The 22,662-nt window shown below is 36.6% G+C and overlaps 2 protein-coding genes across 2 annotated transcripts; both read left to right on the forward strand.

The window, feature by feature from the left end:
- Window positions 1–1,669: 1,669 nt before the first annotated feature.
- Window positions 1,670–9,985, forward strand: LOC147867236 (uncharacterized). Its single transcript, XM_087315031.1, has 10 exons — window positions 1,670–2,150; window positions 3,346–3,424; window positions 3,533–3,627; window positions 7,352–7,456; window positions 7,549–7,628; window positions 7,821–7,914; window positions 8,010–8,117; window positions 9,146–9,232; window positions 9,341–9,406; window positions 9,489–9,985. The coding sequence occupies exons 1-10, from the start codon at window positions 1,818–1,820 to the stop codon at window positions 9,621–9,623; spliced, it is 1,182 nt and encodes a 393-aa protein (XP_087171157.1). The 5' UTR covers window positions 1,670–1,817; the 3' UTR covers window positions 9,624–9,985.
- Window positions 9,986–11,943: 1,958 nt separating this feature from the next.
- On the forward strand, window positions 11,944–21,890 carry LOC147867237 (phospholipid:diacylglycerol acyltransferase 1-like). The gene is made up of 7 exons (XM_087315032.1): window positions 11,944–12,615; window positions 13,874–14,220; window positions 16,488–16,710; window positions 17,525–17,808; window positions 19,441–19,771; window positions 20,165–20,433; window positions 21,285–21,890. The coding sequence occupies exons 1-7, from the start codon at window positions 12,109–12,111 to the stop codon at window positions 21,775–21,777; spliced, it is 2,454 nt and encodes an 817-aa protein (XP_087171158.1). The 5' UTR covers window positions 11,944–12,108; the 3' UTR covers window positions 21,778–21,890.
- Window positions 21,891–22,662: the final 772 nt, after the last annotated feature.

The following is a 22,662-nucleotide window of genomic DNA, read 5'->3' on the forward strand; positions in this document are numbered from 1 at the left end:
ATATGCATCACACGTAGCACATGTGTCCCAAGTGGTGCACTTGGTGGGCACATGAGTGGTTGCATGGGCTAGGCACATGACGCCTTGCATGGCCACTCCACAAAACCGTATACGTGGAATGCATAAAATATTATCAAATGACAATTCTAAAACGTAAAATACATGTAGATCACTTTAGAGTTGACGACTATAGAAGGAAGGGAAAACAATGAATCACATTAAAGAAAACAATATGTTGTTATTGTTGTAACAAGTTGTAATCAAAGAAGAGTCGTCATTTAATGATTGTATTGATCATCACTACACAAAAGAACACTTTTGCAAATAATCACCCCGCCCCACCCCAAGTTGCCATTGTAGGGTTTGCGGTCTTATTGTAACCCTAGCTTCCACACCCTAGCTTAACATCAAGCCTAGGATCCACACCCCATTTTTCATTGTTCCCTATCTACACGTGTCACACATACACATTGTCCATGTCCTTCCCCCAAAATTTTAAAGTTCTCCTATTCCACAACGTTTATATACCCTAGCCCTCATTTCTCAAGTCCTTCCCCACGTTAACACTTACATCTTACAACAACACACACACACACACACACACACACACACATAACCATCTACAAAACATGTACAAACTTTAAATGCATACCCATGCATACATTCATACATCTATATACCATTTAAACACATACGTGTATAATTTACACACGTACACTTACACTATCACAACCACACATTTAGTCATACTTCTACACAACATACCCTTACGTGCACACTTTCATGCATAAAAGCATACAAACACACATTGGCACCTTCTTGGACACGTTTACCATCACATGCACTAGTTTTTACTATATAAATACACACAAAGTCATAGGTTTATGTGTACTTATGCACATTTGCACACATATCTACATGAGAATGACACGAAAATGGGGCATTCATGGGAGGAAAACTACCAAAGCATACCCCGATTTAAAGGGAACGATGCTAATGAGGTTGACAAAGATGATGACAACAATGAGATTGGTTGCTTGTCTCTCTTTTCCCAGTGATACTCTCAAATGGGTAGATGAGCTAGTTGCGGTACTTATGCAGGTCATGTGCCATGCACGTCACATCATTATCTTCATATATAATCTTGCGTCGTGGACTCGTTGTTGACAATCCAATCCTAGACTTCTTGAACGGTTTAAGTAATTCAATAAGCGACAGATGAAGAAGAGCAAGTTAAGTGATGGATGAGGTAGGATAGTGAAGTCTCGGATTGAGATCGTATGCAAAATGTGGCATTTTGGGGGTTTTGTAAAGCTTGAATGCCGATGGATGGGATGGATTGGGAGGGCATCCGGGGAATTACGGTAAAACCGAAACGCACAAAGTAGAGACTAATCGCATCGACTCGATTTGCTTTAGAAATATGGCATTTTGGGGATTTCACAAAAGCTTGCTTGAATGTCGATCGGGAGGGCATCTTGGGAATTTTGATAAAACCGAAGGGCAAGAAAAGCAGATCAATTCGATTTGCTTTTTTGGGCATGCAAGAGGTCCCTCCTCACACGCATTACGAAAAGCTACGGTTGAGAAAAAGCAGAAAAGCAAACTGATTAAAAATGGGGAAAAAATAAAAAGGGGAAAAACAGACAGAAGCAAAGTGTAAAAATTAAAAGAAAAAAGAAAAAAGAAAAAAGAAAAAGAAAAATGGCAGCCATGGCGATGGATCTGTGAAGCAGGCGCAGACGCAGACGCAGACGCAGACGAAGGAAGGAAGAAGAAGGTAGAAAGCTGAATCAAGAAGAAGAAAGAGAAGAAAGATGAAGCTGAAGCAGGAAGTGGAGCAAAATGATGAGAAAGCGTATTATCATGCTGAAAAAGGAGGAGGAGGAGGAGAAGAAAACGGAGAAGAAGAAGAAGAAGAAGAAGAAGAAGAGAAAGAAGGAGGAGGATTATCAAAGCTTGTTTCTGCCCTTGTTTCTAGGGCTAAATCTCTGCAAAGCTCTGGTTCTTTACTCAGCTCTCGCCTACGTGTTGAGGAACATGCCCTTAGCCAGCAGGCCCTTGCTCTCGAGAAGGAGATGAAACTCCTCCGTTCTGATGTCTTTTCCGCACTCGAGAGAGAACAGATCAGCCATAAACTTGCAGATAAGGCAAATAATTTCTTTGCTGGAAAACAAATTTTATAATTGGATGCATTTGTACTCTAGAATTTGTTCGTCAAAGCTCGTAGATAAAGGGAAAACACTTCTTTGCTTGGAAAAAATGGCATGCAGTTGGATATACTTGAACTCTCGGGTTTGTAGATGAGAATTTCTTCAATTGAAAAAAACTGTATATTCTTGGGTTGATTTAGACTGCAAGATTTTGGTCCCAAAATCTTGCAGGACCAAAATCTTGCAGTCCATGGAACAATTAACCTGGCTTTAAAAAGGCATAAAATTGGTGGTGTTAGGACTACAGAATTTGGTGATGAAAACTTGGAGATAAGGAAAAACATTGCTTTGCTTCAAAAAAGTGGTCTACATTTGAATGTATTTCGACGCTAGAACTTGTTCATGAAAACTCGAAGATAAGGGAAAAAATTTCTAGGTTTAGTAAAAAATGAAATACAATTGGATGTATTTGATCTCCAGAATTTGTTCTTGAAAACTCGCAGATAAGGGAAACAAATGTTTGCGTGACAGAAAACGTATGCAATTAGATGCATGCGAACTCTAGAATTTGGATATCAAAACTTGGAGTTAAAAGTTTCATCGCTTAAAACAAATAGCAAATAACTGGATCTATTTGGACTGTTGAATTTGGTGTGGAAAGATTGAATCTTCTGTCTTCTTTACATGAAATTTCACAGGTAAGGTAAACATTATTGTTTGAATATTTGACATGGACTGGATGTATATGATCTTTGAATTTGGTGTGGAAAGGTGGAAATGCTTGTCATCTTTACACAAAAGTCAGATATAATATAAATGCCTGAATGAAAAAAAATGTCCTAATTCAAAAGTAAGTGTGTCGAATTTGGGTAGAAGTATTAAGAGTTCTCAGTGAAATCAAGTTTCTTTACATGATGATAATTGTATTTTGATGCTTAAGAATTTTGAAACGTGTAAAGTTCTGAATATGCTTCAATGTTTGTTTGCGAAGGAAAGATGAGATTCTAGTTCAATTTTCCTATTCTTTATCTTGCATCACGATGGTTGTGAAAGATGGCTTTTTTGTGGAATGCATACCTATGAAGACCGTGGATGTAAAAAGTTCTTAAATTTGCTTTATTCTAGGATGATGCCTTTTCATTTACACTAAAGCAGCACAGTTTATATTGTTCATCTCTTCCGTCATGTGTAGTTGGAAGAAGATATTGCTCGAGCACATTGGATGATCTATGAGGGTGATGTAGGAGCACTTCTTCCTCATAAATATAATGGTGAATACTTGTTGCATTTTTTTATATGGCAGTGACACAATCTTTGTTAGCAAGCTGACTTTACTTTGCAAAATTACTTAAAGGTATTTGGTGTCCTCATCTTTTCAGGTTTTTTCCTTAGGATGCTTCTTGGACCTGTAAATGTCAAGGCAACTCGAAATGATGTTCGTTTCAAAGTGAAAGAGGAATATAATGCTTATAGGGTATGTTGCTATATTTGGGATATCAAGATGCTAGTTATAAAATATCCAGTAATATGTGTGTGTGACTGAGAGAGATGATGTATTAGTATCCAGGGGAAGCAACATAGCCCATGGGACCAAGAATCATTACAAAGCAGTCTCCCCACCAGGTGGGGTATTTACAAAATAGTAGAATGAAGAGAAAAAGGAAAAGCTGAAATGTAGAATTAAGGCTGTCACTAGTGTTGTCTGACAATGATTCTGCTCTTGATAGGAGTTCTTGAAAGCTAGTACAACCATGTATAAATTCTTGAAAGTCATGCTCAATGTCCTCATTACGTGAGGCATTTTAAAGAGTCACGTGCTTCTGTTTTACATAGGTGACAATCCCTAGTTCCTATTTCTGCTTAATATTTTACCAACCCCTAGTTTCTTTTTCTGCTCAATATTCAGACAACCCCAGTTCTATTTTAAGTATGTGTGAGTGTGTTTGTATTCTCCTCTTCCGTTGGATGTGAGGTTCGGTATTGGCCAACTGTCTTCGGTAATTTCCCAATACTGAGTATTAATGTGGCTGAAGTAGCATGCAAACTTAGATTTAGGTTGGGCTGTTCTCTATTTCATGTGGAGGGATTCCTATGTGGAGTAAAACATGCACTCATGTTCTTCTGTCCCTTTCTTTTTCTGTATGTGCACATTGAAAATATTCTTCAACATGCAATCTTGCCAGCCATTTCCAAAGTGTCTTGGCAAACTTGGGGAGACTGTCATGGATATTGTAGTTTTAATCTATATTGCAAATCAGGAATCTATTACATCCTCTCATGGCCGTGGATGTGGATGTTACAGGAGCACTCAAAGGAAGAAATATTGATCAATGAAATGCATATGTCTATTGAAATTTTCAGATGGAGATTAAATCCCAACTTGAAACAAGATAGTAAAGAGTGCTAGAAGGTGCTATAACATTCAGAAAACCCCAGTTATAGCACGTGAAGCATGTGATGTGAAATTTGACTTCTATAGAGGGACGAAAGAAGGAATCTATTCCATCATTTCCTAGAAACGTAAGTTACCCTATGGTTTCCTAATTATCAATTGTCATTCAGGAGTTTGTTTCATTGCCGCATGCTGGAAAATGCTGCATGCAGCTTAGGTGAAGAATATATCTTCTTCATAAGAGCTGGTTTTTTATTTGTAGAGTGTGCATCTGTATCTGCTCGTTGCAAACTTTATTTATTTGTAGATGTAGATAAAACACAGTTAATTTTATTGAGTTTGGCCCATCTTATAAAGCCTGTTCTTACACCAACTATCCCCTTGAATCAACGTTGTTCGACTTAGTCATGTGCTAAACCTGATTAAACATTTTGTGTGATGTCTTCTCATCATAGCCACCTTTCCCTTCAGAGATTTTCTCAAAAACTTCACTTACAATTGAATACTTGACTTTCTGTTTAATGATGAGCTGTTTGGTTTGGTTGTGAGCTATGTCATGTACATAGCTCACAACCATCTAGACGACAGCCCTGTCACCCTTGTCATTGGCAAATAAAGGCCATTAACCAAAGGTGCTTTCCTGCTTCGGAGATATCTCCATCTTGGAGTGGGCCATTTTGGAATTTTTTTGAAGTCAGTTTCAGTCTATTTTAAGTTCAAATCTTATGTGCTTAGATAACTAGCTTCTTTAGTACACTATTTATTTTTCATTTGCTCTTAGAGATGAGACTAACATTGTAAGGTATAATCTCTTGTTTTGTCTTACAGGCCAGTTTTCCCTCTTAAAAGATGTTATTATAGCTTTCTTTCTTTCTTGATCCAAGAAACCTCTCCAGTCGAGGAATTTCGCTCGCTTTAGCTTCCTTTTTTTATTGAACCTTATGTGAATTATTGCTTATGCTTGTGGTTCAATCGAATAACCCCTTTATTCGACTGTTGATCATGATCCACCATTCTGACCTACTATTTGTCTTCTATTCTAGCATTGTCTTGAATTGGATAATCCATAGCTGTGATCTGAACTTTGTAATTAGAACAAGGCAATATCCTGATCAAGGACTAGTATCCAATGGTTTTGGGAGCCCCAAAAGCAAAGATACTGAAGATTACCACTTATGCCATCAAAACGGCTGACTGAAGATTACCACTTATGTCATCAAAACAGCTGGTTGAACATGGAGATAATCATTGTTGGTATGCTGAAATGCAAGAATGGTTCCAATCACATGTCATAGCTATAAATGCATATCTACTCCAATATAGCTTGGATTGCCCACACTTGGACATGACCAAAGTGGAAAAGAATAGAGTGATCTGAATTGATATCATTAAATTGGATAGTAAAAGAACATGGATCAGCCCCACACCATCTCTTGGTAGGAAGATGGCCCACCATAAGGCACTCGGTTTACACACGTCACATAGATTTATCAAGGCTTCTTATATAGATAGAGATCTGTCTCATATCCTCAGTGTGATAGGGTAGCTCAGAACCACTTCAAACATTGTCGATAAGAGATGGAAAGTTTCAAACCCTAAACCCATGCCCACTTTCACATAAGAGATGGAAAGTTTTCATTACCATCATCAATAACCCAAAAAAAATTGTGTTTGCCATTTTGTTGTTTTTCCTGAAATAAGAGGGAGATATGCTGCCTCTTGAAACAAGGCTCTGCCCCACTATGCAAGGTAATGGAATACAAAGACCAATGTGTGGGATTGTTCTTGCAAGAACTTAAAAGAGTCAAAGAGCTTGAAAGACAACAGTACACCACAGCTTATCAACAAAAATCCATCAGAACTCCCTTTAGCTCCATCTCTCCTCATGCAACAAGTCAATCAAGGGCTACAAAAATAGCGTCCTCATTAAAAAACTTGAAAGGGGTTACAATAGATTGGGCAATAACAATTTGTTGTGCATGTAGGCTACACCCATCTAAACCACGCCACTGCTAACCTTATTATTAATAGCACAAAAGATGTTTCCTTCTAGGTAAAGAACTCTCCATGTTGAAGTTCTTTTGAAAGCACAAGTTTCAGCCCATCTAAGTTTAGAATGTTAAATGCTTAGGTTGCAAGATTCTCCGGTACCTTATGTCTGTACTATTAGTTTAATTATCTTTAATTTGGTCTGTCTTCCTCAGAGACCGATATTTTAAGATACAATCTCCGATTTGGTTTTATAGGGTATTTTTGCCTCCTATGATACATTGATATCTCTCTCTTTCTAAACGTCTTTTGAAGATAGTGAAGGGGAAAGTATTTTCTTTTGGAAATGCATGCTCAAATCCCCTTTCTCTCTCCTCTATCAATCTCCACTTTATTCAGCTGCTTTACTACTACTGATTTACTAGCTAAGATGACTATCTTCTTTGAGCATCAAGATGCGTTTATGGATGACCTTACAGGTCCTTAACCCATATTTTAATTTTAATTTCAATCTTCCGAATACTTTGATGTTGCATTTCCCCATTTCTTAGGGCATTGAAACATATTTCTGCCATTTCCAAAACTTTTGGCGACTATGGGTACAATATTGATGGTTATTGACGATCAAAGATGCATGATGCATGAATACCTTAGGTAGGATGTTGTATGATACTACATTGCACAAACTTCTGTCTTATGAACTAGAATCTGTCTCAAATTTTCAAGCTATTGGTGTTTTTGTCCTTTAACAAGATTGTTGTGTACATCATTTTAAAGCTGTCTTAATGGTTTGAGTAATTATGGACCTCATATTCAGGATAGGACTTCATTCTTATACCTCCTCTTTCCATCAATCCTACTCTTGTTAAAGAATTGGCTGTGGGAAGGATGCTTTCCTGCGTTACCTGTTCAAGCTTATGAGGTGTTTTCCGATAAACTTTTATGTTGCACAACTTAATTAACTTATATATTGATGTTTTATTTTTCCATCTTATGAAAGCTTATTGCTATCAGGCATGGTTATTATTCTTCTATACAAGTCTTGCATTGCGGGAGAATATTCTTAGAATTAATGGCAGTGACATACGTCCATGGTAATGGCAAAAAATGCATCTTCTCCTCATTTACTTTCTTCAAGATCTAATTAATCACGATTCATTCATTTTGTAGAGTATTTACGAATATCATATTGATGCTTCAATTCAGGATATTTTTATTCTCTTTTTCATTAACAATCCAAGCTGAGATGCATTCTGAACTAATGTGGATTGCTTATGGCATTTGAGGTGGGTGTACCATCATTATTGTGCTATGCTAATGGCTGTCGTTGCTCTTACATGGGACATCAAAGGATATTATCCACATTGCCAACAAAAGCAGGTCAACTCTTGAAAAATATTGTTCTGTTATTATTTTTGTTACTTTTTTGTCATATGTTGATTGATTTGTTTATTTAATTGGGTAAATTTGGACAGGATGGGATCCAGTTTTTCTTGATATGGGCAGTTGTGCAAGGTGTGGCCATGTTGCTTCAAAATAGATATCAAAGGCAACGGTTATATACTCGGATTGCACTTGGGAAGGTATTTTTCATATTATTCTTTTTTGAGATTACCTATCCTTTATATTTTCCATATTCAGATTTATATGAGAATCTGAATAGCATAAAACTCTTGAATGAATGTTGACATCCTCACCATGCTTCTATAATTATGACTATTCTCATCCTCACCGTGCTTCTATAATTATGATGATTTATAAACATGAATAGAATCTGCAGCTTGCTTAAGAAGATCGAAGGCCATTGATTATGTCCAACTTCATCAATATTCAACAAGAAACCTCACGAGGCCTAGTAATTTTAAGATTATGATGATGGGGAAGATCAAGTCCCCAACTTTACCCATGGCTCATGATTGAGGCCTTCAATAGCACTGATAAATGGATGAAATAGGAATCTCAAAAGATAAAAAACTGTTGGTATGAAAAACCATTGTTATTGCATATGACATGGTCTCAAGAAATTGTTTGTTGAGAATAATCTTTTGAAGAGCATTCTGTTATTGATGCTCAATATTATACAAGAAAACTGGTTAGCAAATCAGCTCTTTACACGGGAGAATGTTGTCGAGGTTATTCATTTGATGGGATTTGATTTTTCATGACCATCCAGCCAACATCTGGGATATTCACAGCCAAGTAAACACATTATGTATTAAAAAACCATGTGATTATGCATTCGTGATTCATGCTTGATTTCTTTGAAGCAATCTATGCCAATTGATAGTCTTCTTTCTTGTGGAAGAAGTCCCGATAGACTTTTTTCTTCTACAAAGTTTCTCTACAACCCTGGGTTCTAGGTTCTATTCAAAACTTGTTTGTGTGAGGCTGTCTAAGATAACCGAAGAAATTAATTCTCAATGTTAAAAGATACAGTACATCAAAAGAACTAATGTCTAGATACCCTAAATGCAATAAGCTAGTTTCTGCCATTGATGTGCAATGTGAAAAGACATTTTACCTACAACAGATGTTCAGCTTACTACTTGTTTGTGCTTTTTGCTGTTCAACCTTAAAAAGTCTTCTTATGGATGGGTGCCATTGATCTCAGGCAGGACGAATGGACGTTGTATGGGGTGAAACTGCAGGTGTTATCGGTCAACTATGGCTACTATACCCTCTTCTCTTCTTACTCCAGGTAATATTTATGAATCTCGCCACATCTTAGTGTTTCTTTCAACAACTCTTTGATTATAATCTGGTAAATTTTCAACATTGCTTTAGGACATTACTTTTTCTTATTCAGGTTTGTCAAGGTTGCCTCGGGTTCCTTCTACTCCTATCTGCTTATTCAAAGAACTCAGAATGGCAGGTTATTGTTATTGCTTATTTTCTTACCTCCTAATCAAGATTTCCAATAAGATTTGAGATGCGTTTGTCTTTTTCTCTTACAGGTAATAGCATGTGGCATTTTGTTGCTTATCATGGCATTAGGCAATTTTGCAAACACTTTGGAGACCTTGTTTGCTAAAAGAAGAATCAAGACAAAGAAAACATCAGTTCAGAAAGAACCATCAAAGAACCTCTAGCTCAATAATATATTGAGCAAATTTTTATGCCTCTATTTTTTTATAGCTGGTTGGGAGGGGGGGGGGCAGAGGTTAGTATCAATTTTGAGTAGGAAAAACCTTTAGTAGCGAGCGAGAATGACTTTACATAAGGATTCTTCAACAATATGCCCATGTAATACCTTGCTATCAAGAAAGAATGTGGCCATTTGAGCTAGGCCCTATGGTCTCTCAATTGTTTTCTGTTGGGCCTCCACAAAGCGCATACTTGACTAAATGCTGCTCAACTTGTATCTCTATAGAGCTGTTATATTGGAAGTGCAATGTTTCCATAAGTAGTCTCTCAATGAGAATGTCACATATAATCATGATTTGAACCTTGATAGACAGCCATATAAAGGGTCTTCACAAAGTTGTAGGCTAAATAAATTCCTTCTCACAACAGAAAAACATTGTTTGAAACTTGAGCCAGGGCAAACATATTATGATCTAATTTTAAAAGTAACATCTACAAGTTTGCTTAGATACGGGCAATATTAAAATGAAATAAAAGGCGTGACTCCAACTTCAAATTCACTTCCATTTTCTTTATCCCACTCATAATATGTCTACAATAGTTTATTTATCATGACAAAAGTATGAGTTTATTGCAATATGTTTACAAGTTTTTGTTTATTATGACACTAGCATATTGAGGATACAAAATATAATCATGTTACCTCCATCTCTTTATTAATACCTTGCTTCTTCCTTCATTGCAATGAAAACATGTGTCAAGTTTGAAATCAATATACAATGATTTGATTACATTGATCGTTGTTCCACACAATGTTTGCATTGAGTTGTGCTTATTGCTTGGAAGACTTAATCCACTTTAGTTTTGTACTAAGTAGAACAATTTTCAAGACAAGTGAATTTGAGATACATTTTGCCTAGTGAGTTGTCACTTTGTAACTCTCTCTCTCTTTCTCTCTCTCTCTCTCTCTAAATGTGCATTGCATAGTTGTATTGTGTACATAAAAGAACACCTTGAAGATATCATGAGATCAGAGTTGAGAGGATAATCATGCACAAGGCTTAGAGGTTGCATGTATGAATTTGTCTTAGAAGAGAAGCAATAGTTCCATGAGACCATAGTTTATATTAGGCTAATTTATTTATGATTGATCTATCATATATTAGGGTTTGACATACAAGAGATGAATAGATAGGTGTTATGGAGTAGGGAAAGGTGATGCTGTTTTCTTTTCCCACAAGAGCAGGAAGGTCGCAATGGCAGAGCGAGAAAGAAAGGTGATATTGGATAGGATCGATGGCCAATTGTGTCTTCAGCTTGTGCAATTGGCAAATAGATAGGAGGGTGACACAACCCCCCCCCCCCAAAAAAAAACAAAAACAAAAACAAAACAAAACAAGCCCTACCAAAAAAACTTCAAGCATGCGCCAAGTTTCCGGTGGTTCGGGCAAACAAACAGAGAGCTCGAAAGCCAGGAGGAGCACACCACGATTCTTGCTCGAGGATGGACTATCATCCCGCGAGATAAGAAGATGATGATGTTAAAAGAACCACAAACCCTCCTCTCCCACAAAGGTTTTAGTATGTATGTATCCATATATATGTATGTATGTGGAAATATTCTTCTGTTGCATTTTTCTTTCATTCTGGCTTCACATTTTTCTCATTCCATTTGGATTTGGTTGGCCCATGCCCATGCACATACATACATACATCCATCCATCCATCCATCCATACATACATACATACATACATACATACATACATAGATACATACATAGATACATAGATACATAGATAAATAGATACATACATACATACATGATACATAGATAGATAGATAGATACATACATACATACATACATGATACATAGATAGATAGATAGATAGATAGATAGATAGATAGATAGATACATACATACATACATACATACATACATACATACATACATACATACATACATACATACATACAATGATACATAGATACATAGATACATGATACATAGATACATACATACAATGATACATAGATACATACATACATATGGATGCATGCAATCCTCTCTCTCTCTCTCTCTCTCTCTCTCTCTCTCTCTCTCTCTCTCTGCAATATGAACACACACCCTCCCCCACTTCTCTTATTCCTTCTCCTTCTCCTGCTTTGATTCTGCTTCTTCTTCTTCTTCTTCTCTCTTCCTTTGATTCTTCTTCATTTTCCATTGATTCTTCTTCATTTTCCATTGGTCCTTCTTCTCTCTTCCTTTGATCCTTCTTCTTCTTCTTCTTCTTCTCTTTCCATTGTTTCTTCTTCTTCCATTGATTGATTGATTGATTGATTGATTAATTCATGTTCATCTTCTCCCATTGATTCTTCTTCTTCTTCCGTTGTTGATTCTTCTTCTCTCGTAATCTTTCTGCTCCTCCTCCTCCTCTTCATATCCTTTGTTCTTTCCTTTTATCTACTTCTGTGCAGGAAAAATCTTACCATGAGCTTTATTAATCTTCGTCACCGGAAGCAGAATGCAGACGCTCAGCATATTCAAGGATCGGAATCACTAGAAAGTATACAGGGAGCTAATTATATGGAGGATAGTCACAATATAGCTCCATCGCCATCTGAAGGAGATGATCAAACGAAGATGAAGAAGAAAAAGAAGAAGAAGAAGAAGAAGGAAAAGAGTAAACCGAGCTCATCCGAAATGAATCAATTTTCCTCCTCTTCGTACGATAATCTCGAATCAGACCAGAAACCTCATTCAGAAGCTCCCTCTCCTACTACTGCTCTCGAGCCAGACCAGAAAACGTGTTCAAAAATCCCCTCTGAGAACGACGATAACAGGGAGACTTCGAAGAAGAAGAAGAAGAAGAAGAGTTTTTCTTCACCAGAAACTCTGTCTTCTTCTTCTTCTTCTTCAACTATTCTCGAACCATCTGAACAAAAACCTCCTCCTAATTCTACCTCCATCTCCAACACTTACTGTGACGAAGAAAAGGTAAGTTCTTCCTCTTCCTTTCTTCTTCTTCTTCTTCTTCTTCTGCTAGGCAATTATAGTGATGGGAAGATGTCACCATCACCACCACCACCACCATCATCATCATCATCCATTATATTGTTTAATGATGCATACATGTATATTCTCTCTCTTCTTGTTCTGCAAAAACGATAATGATGAAAAGGTGCATTATTCCTCATCATCTTCTTCTTCTGCAACCATTTTGTAATCATAATGATGGAAAGTTACAGCTTTTCTTTACTCTAATTTCATCCTTAGAAATAAATTTGTTTCCATTAATGAACAAAGATAAAGGGTCATATCCTCCATGAGGTGCAAATTTAAGAGATACAAGGAGGGAGTCGAAGTAATTCATTTCCACATGGAATAAGAACCGGAGAGACTGAAAAAGAAATGAAAAAGAATATCCAAAACGATCTAGAGATATTGGTAGGATTGAAGTAGAAAAAACCCATAGACCATATCGGGCAGTTCTAGATGGATTTTCTGTAGCTGCATGACCTTTGCTCAATCTCTCTCTCGAGAGCGGATGGGCCCTATCAATCTCTCCAACGTGGCACCTCCTGGTACTGACTAGAGTTACCCTCCCCGATCCTGACCTGTGTGTTGCCATCTTTCATTGCCAGAGTCTGTCTGTCTTAACACCTGCGTTGGCGATGAAGTTACTAATTTGAATGAGGTCGGATCAGAGTCTGACCTGAGCTTGGGATGATGTCACTGGGAAATTCTATCCTCAAACTGGTGAACTGGGTCGAGAGGGAGAGGGGTAGCACATGTCTTAGAAAACTTTTTGGGAACTAGAATGACCATGAATCTCTCTGACGTCTGAGGTTTCCATGGTTGTCCAGTGTCTGGGGTCACCAAGGATCTCATGCCTGGGCTCTAAGATGGAAATCACTAGAGAAGAAATTATTTTCCAAGCTAGAAGCAGTTCCAAAAGCAATGAATTTGCCCAAGAGGCCAGTTCCACTGCAAGGTCAGATCAATCAGACCAAGACATAATGAGAATGGGAGCCGAATCATAATGATGTAAAAATACATTCTTTGTTCACTTTTATTGGTTTTTCTTCTTCTTCATGACCATTATAATGATTTTATCATCATCTTCTTCTGCACAATTATACTGATGGAAAGGTACATTCTTCATCATCCTCTTTTCCTTCTCCAACTATTATAATTATAATTAAGAAAAACACATTCTTCCTTACTGTATTCTTCTTCTTCTTTTGTTCTGTAGTCTCATTCGATCAAGTCGAGCAAGAAGCCATCAAAACGATCTCGTGGTTGCAATGGATGGGGATGTATAGACACGTGTTGCTGGCTCATTGGTTACATCTGCTGTGTTTGGTGGATTCTTCTGGTTCTTTATAAGTCTCTGCCTTCTCTCTCAGAGGCCATAACCGGACCGCTTCCTCATCCTCCCGGAGTAAAGCTAAAAATTGAAGGCTTAAGGGCCCTGCATCCTGTTGTATTTGTACCTGGCATAGTAACTGGTGGCCTTGAGCTCTGGGAAGGTCAACCTTGTGCTGATGAGCTGTTCAGAAAACGACTCTGGGGAGGGACGTTTGGAGATATTTACAAGAGGTAAGCTACTCTACTCTATATTTGACATTACCTTAAGTGATCTTTAGCTCTATGATAGGGATTGTTATCAAAGGTATTTCATAACAAACATCAAGTGATCTTTGGATTATAAGAATACTTACAGTAGGTAAGAAACTCTATAATACTATGCATTACATTTTTCAATCTATGATAAGTATATTTACGAAAGCTATACAGTCTGCAATATGTCAAATGAACTTTGGATGCTCCACAAGCCAAAATCTTTGGCTGTAGATAGCTTACAATAACTTATGTATCTACAGTATGCTACCCAATCTCTAGATGATATGGATATGTTTAGGTGTTTTCAAGTGCTAAACTCATTATGTGGGCTTTAAATGATAGGAAATCAATCATATGATATCTTGTAAATCAAACCATGAAGTGAATTACCAAACTGTATGGTTGCTTGAATACATCCAAACTAGAGATGAGTCTGTAGAGGGAGATGCAGAGATATATATGGCTGACTAGATATATCAGAATGTGAACTTTAGATGAAGTAGTTTGCTGCTCCAATATAAGCTTTCCTTGTTTATTTTATGTTGTAAAGATTGTCGACAATAAGCACAATATAGGAATCCAATCCTTGTTATTGTATTGTGTGATGACTCAAAATAAGGAAGTTGCTTAAGAATCCTTAATCCTAGGAGGTGTATGAATGATGAAATTATAATACTATGCATGAATAATTGTAGAGGATGGATGTCTTTGTCAAAAAGCTGTTGTATCTGGCATGTTGATTTGGTTGAACTTACTAGTCAAACGTTGGAACTATCAAGATGGTGGATATGCTCATTATATCGAGAAATGGTTCAAGAATCACTTGTTGCTGGTTTCCCAACATTTTTGTGATTGCTCCATTACTGTAGCAAAATAAGAAATTGCAAAGGCATGCTAAGACATTTTGAATTTCACAAAGGCTTTCCTATACATCTGAACACTTTCTCACTATCAGGAGGAAAAGCTCTTGAGAAAATTTGTGCAATGTATTTAATCACCGCCTATTAGTTTATAAGGTCTTAATCTATAGATCCAATTGTGTCATATCGTACATATGGATAGACATCATATAGAAAAATATATTAATCTGGTAATGTTACCATGGGTTTTTCTACTGTATGTCCTTTTATATCTCACATATGCATGCGTTCAAAGGAGAATAATACCAGCAATGGGCCCGGTTCGTTTTTGGTTCAGTTCGGTTTCTTTGCCTTCAAACTGAACCGAGCCATTTATATAAACAGAAACCATACCAAACTGTTTATGAACTCTTAAGCCATTTTAACCAAACCATTTAAGAAAAGGTAAATCAAACTGTTTAAACCACAATCGTTTAGGGAAAAGTTAAAACCAAACCGAACCATTTAATAAAAAATTTAAACCTAACCATTTAAGTCAAAACAATTAAAAAACTTAATAAACAAAAATACATTAAATTATATGAGCATTTAAGTTAAATTAATTGAATATATAAATAAGCATTAATTAAACCATTAAATTAAATAAACTTTTAAGTTAAATGAATTAAATCAATAAAAAAACATTAATTAAACCATTAAGCGAAAAAAAAGTTAACAAAAAACCAAATAACCTTTAGACCGAACCACTTAAACCTATAAACCGATAAACCCGAGTTATAGAACCAAACCAAACTAAAACCGAACCGTTTATTAATAATCCAAACCAAACCAAACCATTTAATTATTTTTGAACCGATAAATTGTTAAATCATGACTTAAGAGTTCGGTTCAGTTTGAGCCAAAATTGGGCCCATGGCCACTTGATGATATATACTAGGAAAGGTTTGCATCCTGGATGTGAGATTGGTCTCTAAAACTCATGTACTCCTTTGTGAAGCCAAAATATATGTTTCTCATTACACAGAGAGGATATTTGTTGTAGAGAATGAAAGCAATTCTCTATGGATAAGTTACTTTTGCTATACATTCAATGAGTGAAGAAAACAGTTAATAATGGGAACTGCTAGACAATAAATAGACATGAGATAAATAATTACCTTTATAATGATATCTTGAATCTGTTTCCAAGAAAAGTGATAAAATTCCATTCAATGTCATCTAATAATTTCTGGGCCAAAGATATGATACTGGATAATGTAACTCGATTGGATCCATGAGATGTAAGAGTAAGACCAGTCTCTGGTCCAGTTGCAGCTAATTACTTTGCTGCTGGCTATTTGTTGAAAGCTTGATTCTTTTGGTTGTGTTTTTTCCTTATATCAGGCCTTTTTGCTGGATCGACCATATAATATTGGATAATGTAACTGGATTGGATCCACCACGTGTAAGAGTAAGACCAGTCTCTGGTCTAGTTGCAGCTGATTACTTTGCAGCTGGCTATTTTGTCTGGGCTGTTCTCATCCAGAATTTGGCAAAGATTGGTTATGAAGAAAAAAATTTGCACATGGCAGCTTATGACTGGCGTCTTTCCTTCCAAAATACTGAGGTATTTTATATTTCCATATGAAATTTGAATATAAATCAGTTTTAAGGAAAAAATTTCAAATGGGAAAAATGCCAAAATACTCAAGATTTTTCATTACTTCCTGAATGCCCCTAAGTTTTCATTTTTTCTTCAAATGTCCTTGAAGAATCCCTTCTTAATTAGGGATGCAGTTACATTATAATTGCTCAAGTAGCACATATAGTTGCTTGAGAGGGAGTTGGCCAAGGACATTTGAGGCTTTGAACTTTTTCAAATTGCCACTCTAGTTTGCCATTATTGTCAAGGATCATTCAAGCTTACGAAATTCCAAATTTTGCCTCTTAAGTTCCTGAAATTTACAAATGACTACAAACTATTGATTTGAGATTACTGCATGTGTAAATTAAAACAATTCTTAATTATTCTTCTTTTTTACTTTTTCAACTGTCTAACATTTGAAATTTTGAATCTCTTAACTCCTGCAAAATTAAGAGTCTAGCTGCGTATTAAAAACTAACGATGTTTATTTGTGCTAATCAAATAGTTTGGGAATTGACAGTTAGTGTCCATTTTTTTCTCTCAATAGTCGGTAATTAGAACTCAATCTTGTGTTAAGCTGTTATAATCATCCCAAATTACTAGTAATCAGGATTTAAATCTACACATTATTCAAAAGGCCTTCCAGAAATTATAATGCCATTCTAGGAGTTCATTAAACTTGAATGGCATTTTGGGAATTATGGAAAAGGAGAGTAACATTTTGATAATTTTCCCAAAACTCAACGTGTGATAGTATTCATTTGTTTCGTCCTTTTTTTGTGTGGTCTCGAAACAGTACCGTGACAAAACTTTAAGCAGACTTAAGAGTACCATTGAGCTACTTGTGGAAACAAATGGAGGAAAGAAGGTAGTTGCAGTACCACATTCAATGGGGGCACTTTATTTCATGCATTTCATGAAGTGGGTAGAAGCTCCAGCACCAATGGGTGGTGGTGGTGGCTCTGATTGGTGCGCCAAACACATAAAATCTGTTATGAACATAGGTGGACCTTTGCTTGGTGTTCCAAAAGCTGTATCTGGGCTCTTTTCTGCGGAAGCTAAAGACATAGCAGTGGCAAGGTACTTATCTACCTACACATATACGTTCTTCTCAAACATGAAACAGTTGGAAAAAACTATTTAGAATTACATTGTCCAATCACATTGCATGGTTAACGATGTAATTCCAATTTTTTTCATTGGAAACTCTCAAAATTTTTAAGTTGTAGTTGAAAGGATATTCCTCCTTTTGAAACCACTGCTAAAATTTATCCTTGAACCAAAAGCACTTCTGATCATCTGGACTGTAGTTATGTGATAAATGATATCCTATATTGTCTGAATTTTTTTCACAATCAATATCTACAATGCAAGGGTAGAAACAATACTGTTGCCTTAGGTAATGTAAAGGTAAAAATATCCCTGGGCAAGATGCACTTTACAATCATCTAGGAACTAGTTTATTGTGAGTACAAAGACCAATCGACTCTAAATTGATGTTCTATCCTGTCTCTTTTTATTAGTATTGCACATAATCCATTTCTGTGTTTAAATTCTTCAAATTATTTGGTTGAATATTCTTCAAAGCAAAAACTAAAACTAGGCTATCAAGTACCTATGTTGTTTAGAAATTAGACAAATGAGCATCATATGCTAGAATATAATGTGGTTCACATCAAGCATGCCACATTGTCTATGTAATCTTCGGACCGAGCATCTGTTTATATTAATCACCCCATTAGTTCCATTTATACTTTACGAGCTAATTCTTTTATCAATAATACACACTATAGTTCTATGATATATGTTGCCAACTTGGCTTTCCATCGAACATATAGAAGACATCTCTGTTGTTGTGAAATATAGAGATCTTACTTGATTACAAGTTTGCGTGCTTTTCTCCCAAGATTCAACAGCAGTGAAGTCTTATCTCCATACGAATGTGAAATCTTCACATAAAACTCCTATGCTATGGAGAATTAGTTCTTCAAGTGATTGTTCTATAAATAAGAATTTCTAAGGATCTCTAGAATCTTAGATCCCTGTTATGTTGAAAGATCTATGCTTTGCTATGACTTTGTACTCTTACATCATGAGGAACGTAGTCTTCAAATTCCTAAATTCAGAAAGATACCAAGTCTAGCAAATTTAGAATTTAAAGCAATTTTGGCAATCAACTAATGATGTCATTTCCTAATTTTTCAAGTAGTCAAAGTTTTGTTAGGGACTCATTTTCTGAAAAATTCAGGCAATGATTGCTGAATGTGTAGAATTATTTTTACTTCAAGCTGCAGTTTAGGTATGTTGAATGTTGAAGCTGCAATAGGGATGGAATCAAATTCTTGTGATTCGATTTGGTTTGTGGTGTTTGTGAGTTATGCTGGTAGATACAGGCCATCAATTTTCCCTCTTTGTTAGGTGCCAAATGAGATCAAACTCCTGTTTCTAGCCCGTACAGTCTTTATTTGCATAGCATTAGATGTAGGAAGTCTAAATTAATATGATATTTAACTTTGTGCCATGGTGATCATCTCACACATTGAGTGTAACGATGCTATAGTTCATTTTCCATCTGATCCTTCTTTTTTTGAGTCTAGCTTGCAAAAATGATTCTTTTTGTCTGTAGGATTTTTTCTCAAAAGACTAGAATGGTTGGATATGCGCATAAGATGTAGTCTACATAGAGGTCATAAATTTTTCTTCCTCACACAGGGCTGTAGCTCCAGGGGTGCTGGATTCAGAGTTATTTGCTGTACAAACACTCCAACATATTATGCGAGTGTCTCGAACTTGGGATTCAACTATGTCTATGATTCCTAAAGGTGGGGAAGTGATATGGGGAGGCGTTGATTGGTCTCCCGAAGATGGTTTCCAGTGCTTACCTAAAAAGAATGGAAACAACAATGGTTTCACTGAGAAGAAATCTATCAGATTGCATAATCCGAACAAAACTAAAACTCACTATGGGAGAATGATCTCATTCGGAAAAATTGTCTCTGAAAGGCCATCAGATATGCTGGAAGTGGAAAGGGAGCCTTTCAAGGTTTGGAGTCCATTTTTTGAACAAAAAACTCTGAAATACCTGAGTTTTTCTTTGTTCCCCAAATGCCCTTAAGTTTCATTATTTCCAAAGGAGTCCTCGTCCAACCCCCTGTGAGAGACAACAGAGTAAATTGGCAGTATATATCTCCTCCAATATCAAGCGTATTGTGCAACTTGAGCAATATATGCCTGGTTCATCTCCTTTTTCTCAGGATCATTCGGGAAAATAACTTGAAGTGGCATTTGAGGAATTAAAGAAAAATCCAAGGGTGTTTATGGGTTTTTTCCTTTCCATATTAATTATTGAAACTAGTGCAAGACACTACAGCTTTCGTTGATAGAAATGTTGATGAGGGTGGGGCCAAGTTAACACTTAATATTCATGTCATTGCAGTATGTGAGAAATGGTGTGCCAATAAAGGTTAGCACGAATCGTTCATGTGGGGATGCATGGACAGAGTATCATGAGATGAGCTTGGAAGATATTCATGTTGTTGCAGAACATGAAGTATATACTGCAGAAACTATCCCCGACCTTCTGAGATATGTGGCCCCTAAAATGATGCAGAGAGGCGATGCTCAATTTTCCCATGGACTTGCTGATGACCTCGATGATCCGAAATACCAACACTTCAAATATTGGTCGAATCCTCTAGAAACTCGGTAAATTCTCAAATTCAGACATTTTTTATTATTTGGTTAAAACACCCACACCCCTAACATTTCGGATATTTACCAGAATAACCCTTAACTTTTCAAAATATTACCAAAATACCCCTTAACTTCTCAAAATATTACCAGATACCCCTCTACAGTGGTAAATTTGGTGCTACAGACCTGGTAAATTGTTGAAAACTTGGGATTATTTTATGTTTTGGTTTTATCAACAAATCTGAAGGGTATAAAGCATAAGCTTTGCCACCGCACTATCACTTTATACATTTTATGTGCCTCATAGGGCAATTATATTTTGCATTGGTGCACTTGGGCTAACTTACTGTTCTTACACCCCTTGCACGGTTACCACACATAAGCATATTACTTGCCCTTGCCTCTGTGAGTTGATTATTCGGTTTCAATTTTTACTTGTATAAATTGCCATGTTGAAGTTTACAACGTACTCAGCTGAATGGTAATGCTCATACATCAATATGGAAGCACATTGGCGTACTTGGGTTAACTTCCTGTTCTTACACCCTTGCACGGTTACCACATGTAAGCATATTAATTTGGCCTTGCCAGTGTGAGTTGATTATTTGGTTTCTTTTGCTTGTATCAATTGCGATGTTGAAGTTTACAGTGTACTTAGTGGAAAGGTAATGCTCATACATTACATGTAATGCCCTTGTTTGTATGCATATATGGTAATTTTTCTGATGGAGATGCAAGAAAGGATCTTTTCACCTTGTGCTTTAGCACATAGTGTGTTGTTTTTAATTCTTGCATCTCATGCTTTAGCATGTTATTTCTTGTTTTGAAATGAAATGTATTGTGGATGCATGAAAACTTTGTAGGTTGCCAAATGCCCCAGACATGGAGATATATTGTATGTATGGTGTGGGCATCTTGACAGAGCGATCATACGTATATAAGCTCTCACCTCTTGCTGAGACATGCTATATACCATTCCGGATTGACACAATGGCAAATGGTGATAATGATGATCACCTAGGTTGTATGCGAGGGGGCACTCTCTTTGTAGATGGTGACGAGACAGTTCCTGTGTTAAGTGCTGGCCTTATGTGTGCGAAAGGATGGCGTGGAAAAACTCGATTCAATCCTTCAGGTTCGTCTACCTTTATTAGGGAGTATAACCATGCTCCACCTTCGAACTTGCTTGAAGGTAGAGGTACCCAGAGTGGGTCACATGTAGATATCATGGGAAATTTTGCGCTGATCGAGGACGTGATGAGAGTTGCTGCGGGAGCCTCTGGAGAAGACATTGGTGGTGATGAGATCTACTCTGATATATTGAAGTGGGCTGAGAGAGTCCCCCTCAAATTATAATTTTTTGCTCATCATTTTTGTTGAATGTGATTATTTTTATGATGGTTGAAAATATCAAATGTAAAGAGGTCTATCCACTGAAATAGTGGAATTTGTTAAGGAGATCATGTTGTTCTGGACCCTCCTCTCTCTCTTTCTGTCTCTCTCTCTCTCTCTCTCATGTATGTATTTTTATTATGATGGTATGGGAACTCAATTTGTAATTTACATGCTCTCACAACGGTATAGTATTCATTAGAATTTTTATGATGGCTGGATCTTCCAATGTAACCTGACAATCACCATATTTACAGCTTCTAGGGTAGGGATGGTGTTGAATTTCCAATGTATGGATTATAAAGTAATAATTGTTAGATACATAGAAATATGTGTGCATGTTCTAGTGAACAATGTCTTCTTCGTTTGAGGCTCGTACAGTACAGCATTATGATTCAGGGATACGTGTAACCCTGTAAATAACTAGTTCAAAGTATGTTCTGCATCGGTGCCATAGGTAAGGCGGTGCCATAGGTAAGGATTCGTGCATAAGGGTGGCTATATATTGGATTGGTAAACAAATAGAACCAAAACCATTTGTAGGCTTGGGGTTCAAAAGGTTTTGGTTCTATTTTGTAATAAAACATTGATTACAAATAAAAACCCAAAATGTCAATGTTATTTATCCATTCCATTTGTTAAGATTTTTTACCATATTGCTTGTAAATGATCAGGAATAATGAAACATGAAATGAGGGCATGTCATAGAATAAATGCTTAGTATTGCCATCATCCAATTAGGTTGATAAATATTTACCCATGGCACTTACGAATCACAATAGATTGAGATTTGATCCTAGTTAATTGTTCATGAAAGGGGACATTCGTTAGTGATGGATTTCAAGACTA

The sequence above is a fragment of the Azolla caroliniana genome, unplaced genomic scaffold, assembly GCF_043228905.1.
Source record: "Azolla caroliniana isolate FFs.n. ecotype wild unplaced genomic scaffold, voAzoCaro1.0.p SCAF_2, whole genome shotgun sequence".
NCBI classification, from domain to species: domain Eukaryota; kingdom Viridiplantae; phylum Streptophyta; class Polypodiopsida; order Salviniales; family Salviniaceae; genus Azolla; species Azolla caroliniana.

What these genes read in the sequence shown, in the direction of transcription:
- LOC147867236 (XM_087315031.1), top strand. Translation starts at nt 1,818, where the DNA reads ATGAAGCTGAAGCAGGAAGTGGAGCAAAATGATGAGAAAGCGTATTAT. An exon ending in CACATTGCCAACAAAAGCAG is followed by an intron (nt 7,915 to 8,009) that starts GTCAACTCTTGA and finishes AAATTTGGACAG; the next exon opens with GATGGGATCCAGTTTTTCTT. An exon ending in CTCGGATTGCACTTGGGAAG is followed by an intron (nt 8,118 to 9,145) that starts GTATTTTTCATA and finishes CATTGATCTCAG; the next exon opens with GCAGGACGAATGGACGTTGT.
- LOC147867237 (XM_087315032.1), top strand. Translation starts at nt 12,109, where the DNA reads ATGAGCTTTATTAATCTTCGTCACCGGAAGCAGAATGCAGACGCTCAG. An exon ending in TTTCCTTCCAAAATACTGAG is followed by an intron (nt 16,711 to 17,524) that starts GTATTTTATATT and finishes GTCTCGAAACAG; the next exon opens with TACCGTGACAAAACTTTAAG. An exon ending in TCGAATCCTCTAGAAACTCG is followed by an intron (nt 20,434 to 21,284) that starts GTAAATTCTCAA and finishes AAAACTTTGTAG; the next exon opens with GTTGCCAAATGCCCCAGACA.